Source organism: Phaethon lepturus, unplaced genomic scaffold (assembly GCF_000687285.1).
Source record: "Phaethon lepturus isolate BGI_N335 unplaced genomic scaffold, ASM68728v1 scaffold20117, whole genome shotgun sequence".
Classification (NCBI taxonomy): Eukaryota; Metazoa; Chordata; class Aves; order Phaethontiformes; family Phaethontidae; genus Phaethon; species Phaethon lepturus.
In genome coordinates, this window is record NW_010551385.1 from 26,630 (window position 1) to 32,698 (window position 6,069).

The following is a 6,069-nucleotide window of genomic DNA, read 5'->3' on the forward strand; positions in this document are numbered from 1 at the left end:
GACCCCATCTGTTTCTACTGCCTATGAAATATTTTGATCAAGACCTGCCAGGAGACATTTTAACACAGTTGCTTGGTTGAGACACATCATTGTGCTACAGCTGAAACATTTTGCAAAAACATATTTGCTTTGGTAAACAGGGAGATGTGTTCCAGCATCACAATCTTCAAAACGGGAAGATCTGCAGTTTGACTTTTTGTACCGTACTTGCATTTTTTGTCACAGTTCTGTTTGGCAAAAACATTTTTATATCAGTGCAGGACAGGAACTTAAGGAGCTGACTTCCAATTCTGTATTGTCATCTCTTGGTGCTAATTTTGGTTGGCTCCTTCCCTTAAAAGAACAGTTAGTATTTCATGCTTTCCACTTCTGATTAAGATTTGTATTTCTCTGCCGTTTGCAAGCAGCATGTTAACATGAACAAGAGCAGAACAAGAGCTTTGTAGTTCATCTCAACCTTGGCTAATGTCTTTCTAAACATGACATGAAAATTATCAACAGATGTTCGTCTTTCTTTGGCTAGCAAACGTGACATCCCAAATTTGTACCGCTGCTTAATGACTTCAGATAATAAATCATGCAACGTCAGTCAATTGAACCAGTTTCTTCCATGAGGTTGTTTGGTCAACTTTCTGCTCCTAGGTTTTATTCTATTTATACATCAAAAGAACAGAAATATCTGCAGTATCTGAATGCTGTGTATATATGCCTCACAAAAACAGGTGAACATTTTGTACCCTCTCAGTCAAAGAGGTTGCTCCCTTATCGTTTCCCACCTTACACATACCTCAGAATCAACCTCTGCTTCACCAGGGCCTGGGGATTCCTTTCCCCCACTGCGGCAAACATGTCCTTTTCAGTCTGTCACGAACATTCACCTTCCTCCAAAATACAAAGAAGAAATCATCCTCCTAACCAGCATTCCTCATGGTTAGGTCCAAATCATCTTTAAATCTGTTTGGGTTGTCATCGTCCCCCACCTTGATTCCTACTGGGATCGGGCTCACCGCTTGTTGCAGTGGGATGCCCAAGTACCAGGAGTTTGTTCCTGGCTCCCACAGAAGTCAGCGGGTTTTTCAGCACTGCAAAAGCAGGCCCTTTTCCTATGTTTTCCACTTTACTTGGAAATTCCCCTTCACCCAAAGCAATGTGTGACCCACCTGCATTGTCGTCCTTTCTGAAAACAAAGCTTGTGAACCCCACCCTGCTCCCACTATCCTGTTATGCACAGTGATACTACCGAAAAAATAGGGAATTAACAGGGATAGAACTAAGCTGCGTCATTCATTTGCACTACTTTTCATTACTGCCCTTTACAAGTTAGGTCACACTCTTATCCTGAGAAGATTCATACACTATGTGTGTTTTTATACAGAGTCAGTAGTACTTAATTGCACTTTAAAAATCAGAAGCGTGATTAAGTCTATTGTTAAAATAAGGATGGATGGATGGATGGATGGATGGATGGATGGATGGATGGATGGATGGATGGATGGATGATTAAATAATTAGCATCAGAAAAGATCCTGAAGTTCTTTTTGATAGCAGGAAAAAAATTGTCTTTTATGATTTTCTGTTATGTCTGATCCAGGTAGAGGCAGAAGCAAAAATGCAAAAACAATGAAGTTCACTTTGTCCTTACAGTTATGATTCAGTATCGAAGAATGATGAAATTCAGATACTGTTGAAAAGCTGTGGATAAACATAAGACTTTCACTGCTTAGAAGACTAACTTTTGGAATTTTTTGACAATTCAGAAGATTTGCAGGCCATTAGCATTTCTAAAATGTTTTCCAAAACACTGAATGTGCCACATTTTAGCTATTTGAACTGTATACATATGGCTGAGGCTTGAGCAAGTGCAAAATCTTGTGAGTAAGACAAGATCAGTTGAAAAATATGGTCAGAAAGAGGGAGAATAGATGTAATCTTTAACATACCTGTCTTACAGATGACAAAAATAATTTTGAAACAAATGGAGCCAAGGTAAAAATATTTTTTTCTAGAACTTTCAATAGCTTTTAGCTGCTACCTCCAGTTTATTCAGTGGTATCTATGCTTTTTCATGGTTAACTTCTGCACTTTGCAGTATGTCAATCAGTAAGATTTTTTCTGTTGCTCTTAGTGCTGTATAAATGAATGATAGGAACTGCCACAAATTGTCAGTCAACTGTAGAACAAGACAGAAAATATAAAATATTGGTCTGTGTCCAGTAAAAACTTGCAGGTTTTGCAGAAATAAAATGGCATGTCATGGGTCTAATTAGGCAAGAAACAGCACTTGAATATACTGTTGTATTCTTCTAAGGGTAGTAGCTGTGCTTGGAATAATACTTTACAAGCTCTGGAAATACCTGTGCTACATCAGAGAGATTAATTAAGCTATGCAATTAAGGAACCCTTTTCTCTTCTTAATACAATGTGTATTTTAGACATGGGGGTCCTTAAAACAGAAGTTAAGGTCTTCAGATAGAGTTTCTAGAAAACATTGTTAAGCATTTTAGAGGTTGGTGCATGCTTTTTGTTACTGTTTAATTGTCTTGGTTTGTTTTTTTCCTGGTTGTTGCTGAATGAATTGTTTTTAGTGATTTATACAGGGAGTTGTGAATACGGAAGCTAAAACAACAGATGCATGGAGGAGGAAAAAGAATGTGCTGGCTAATGAGCAAAGGGGACCTACCAATTACTTAGAAGCATAAAATCTTTCCTCTGATGGCATTTTTTGCTCTCAATCTACATTGTTAGATGTACAATAGAATGTACAATGTTCCCATGGTTCTGATTGCACTAGGGATTTAAATTTCACTTATGACATTATTCCTAGATGTTTTAGACTTAATTGCACTTAACTAAACTGTAAAAACTGGGTCTTTTGAAAGTGTAGTCGATGGTATAATAGGACAGCTGTGCCTTCTGGGGGTAAAAAAGTTGTTTTCTACTTGTGCAGGCTTTTGCTATAATACTGTCAAATGTAAATTGAATGTAACTGTTTAAATTAAATTTCAGACAGAGAGGTCTTATTCTGAATCTGTCCTCTGGTCTCGGTACTTTCCCTTGTCCATTATACACAATGTACTCTGCTTCTAAGGTAAGTCTTTACATTGCTTTGTAAAGAAATCCCCATCAAGTGTTTACCAAAGCGTTTGTATCAGCAATGCAGGGACAGGTTTTCAGGATGTAAGTCGGTGTTGTTCCACTGAAATAATGAAGTAATGTAGATTAGCTGAGAACTAAGCAGCAGTGGAGCTATGTGAATGAAATTCGGCCGAAGCTATGTCTGATCACTGGAACATTTTTGCCTTTGATTAAATAGTATTATAACAGTGCTGACAATCTGTCCTCATTCCGGGAAGTGATGGCTGGCTTAGCTAGTTTACTCAAAACTGTAGATGCACAAAAGTGCTAGATTTTGCTTATGGAACCAAGAATAACATTCCTGGTAGGTGGGTGGTGAGTTGCCTGCCTTCACAGATTTCACTTTGAAATTTTGCTCTGACTTAAAACCCCAGAGCTTATAAAAATGAGGAGTGAATGATTTTTACTGAAACTCCAGAAGCAAGTTGTTCAGCTCAGGTTTGCTTCAAATGAAAAATGCTAACAATATTTGCTTGAACATAGCTAAAGTTCAGCTTGGTAGAGAAAAAGCTAGTTATTCTTGGTAAGAAAGACTATTTTTCCATTTCCTTTTTCTCTTTTTAATGTAAGGTTCTCATTACTCAAAACTTGAACTACATTCAAGCCAGACAATTTTAGTTCCTTAAAAACGTGTAGTTAACATTATTTCGAAGTGGTATGGTACATTCGTTCCAGTATTTTGTCTTTTTTTCATTCTTAGGTATCTGCTACCCTTGTTTCTTTTTAAATGGACTTGTTTTTTTGCAATGCCCTGAAAGGAAAACATTTTACTTGTCAGCATATTGATGTTTCATGCAGTATCACGACACTATTGGTGTTTAAATTGTAAGACCTGTCAAATGATGGCTTTGAAACACTGCCATTTTTTCTTGTTAGTAGGACTTTTGTATTTTTAATTATAGAGGACTGATCCAATGTTGTTGTTTCTGAATATTTCTCAAAGAAACTGTGCCTTGAAAAGTTAGTTTCTGTGTTTTTCACCACTGCACCGTGCCTTAGGTTGTATAATGCTTGGCCATTTTTGCTAAGGACCTGTTCACACGTATTTGTGAGGATATGTGAAAGTACTTAGTTCCCTATGCAAATGTTATTTTTTTTTATCTTATTCTAGGCTTTTATAAGCACTTTCTCCAAAGCACTACAAGCAGAGTATAAGGCAAAGGGAATTATCATACAGGTAATGCTATATCTTGCCATATTGAAGAATTTTAACAAATTCTTCAACAGTATCTCAGATGCCTAAATCTGTATTGTGTAGCCATCCTTGGTGAAGTGCCGGGTGACCGTGTCAAAGCTCTGTCTCCTCCCTGTATGCAGCTTTTTTCCTATTCCACCGTAGTACCATTACTTATTTCACATAGTACCTTAACCCATTGCAAATATCTGTTACAATTTGTCAAATGCTGTGGGATTCTGCGGAGTGAATGGCCTTATGTAAATGTTGGATGACATTACACTGGTATTATGATTTCTTATTTTAGGTAGTGGCTCCTTATGGTGTTTCTACTCCAATGACAATGTACCAAAAACCCGGTCTTATTACAAAGATGCCAGAAGAGTTTGTTAGTGAATCACTGAATTATGTCACCTTTGGAGCTGAGATTTTTGGATGTTTAGCCCATGAAATGCTGGTAATTGAATTTGATAGTGTGTATATGGGTCCCAAAGGCTGAACCAAGGCTATCTGGGCTCAGCAGGTTCTTTTGACTGATTTCAGAGACCTTAACGTTGGACATCAAATGAGAAACAGTGAATAGGTTGTTAAGGCTAATATGGCACCAGTAAGCTATGAAGAGAGCAGTACATGGGTGAAGCGTAGTGGTATCAGCACAGTGTGGCTTTTCACTTTTGTGTCTTGAGCTGAGCTCAGTTTGATATATGGTTAGTCTTTATCCTTTCTCTAGCTGCCTGTTTTCACGACCCTATTAGGAATATTTCTGAGACCCTACTCTTTTACAGGAATTGGCCAGCAGATTTAAAAGTTATTAGTGGGGAAGGACATAAAAACAGACTGTGCTGACACATAAACATAATTTCTAGGATACCAAGCTAACAAAATAGGATAAATATTTACACATGGCAGCTGTTAATGGTGAGCATTAAATGAAACTATAGGGAAGAGAACAGATTTGCTGAAAATTGAGAGGAGTGAACATTTCCCTCTAAGAGAAACATATACACTGAAAGTACGAAGTAAAAGCTTTTGCATTTACTGTTTTCTGTGACCTTGCTGAACACTCACTTAATTTCTTTCAAGAGGTTTCTATAACCCTTTGCCTTTGTATTTTTTCTGCTTGATTATTCTGAAGGCATGTGTCCTGCAGTTTGTCCCTTTATGGGTATTCCACAGCGACAGATTTCAAGAAGCAGTCCTACATGCTTTTACTGGTTATCTGAAGAAGAGGTGGAGGAACCCCTAACAGAGTCATTCTTTTCAGAAGATGTGCAATGGGAAACCCCAGCAGGATGCATTTTACTGTGTCTCTGTGTGTGTGAATGTGGACGGAATCGAATCAGTTTGAGGCATAGCTCCATCCAAATCACCTATCAAGTGATACATGACTTGATCCAATGAATCTATTAAGTAAATTCATTCCTGTCTCTTTCCAAAGGCCGTAAAATTTGCTAGAGCTGTCCCAGTGACTTCTGTGGGCTTGGGTTCTAAGAAATTTATGCTACTATTTTAACATAAGCTTGAAGGCCACAAATACTTATGCTTATTTGATGTTCATGAATAAAACAATAATTTCCTTTATTTCCAAACTTGTTCACAGTGTATTTTGATGCTTTCAGTGAGTGTTTTATGTCTTTAGTTTCTTCTGAAAAGTCAAGGAAACTTGCAAGAATTAAAAAAGAAAGCTTTCAAGGTTTAAAGTACACACTGGACCTTTGGAAGCCTGCAGCCATAAAAAATGTCTTTCTGTCGAAAACCTT

The 6,069-nt window shown here is 37.5% G+C and overlaps 1 protein-coding gene across 1 annotated transcript in view; it reads left to right on the forward strand.

The window, feature by feature from the left end:
* Positions 1-4,766, forward strand: part of HSD17B3 (hydroxysteroid (17-beta) dehydrogenase 3) — a gene marked incomplete at its 3' end in the record, with an annotated part of 22,290 nt that extends 17,524 nt beyond the window's left edge. Inside the window, exons 7-10 of the mRNA XM_010290902.1 lie at positions 1,952-1,986; positions 3,007-3,088; positions 4,247-4,312; positions 4,617-4,766. Coding sequence (XP_010289204.1) covers positions 1,952-1,986; positions 3,007-3,088; positions 4,247-4,312; positions 4,617-4,766 — 333 coding nt within the window. The remainder of the gene's footprint in view (positions 1-1,951; positions 1,987-3,006; positions 3,089-4,246; positions 4,313-4,616) is intronic.
* Positions 4,767-6,069: the final 1,303 nt, after the last annotated feature.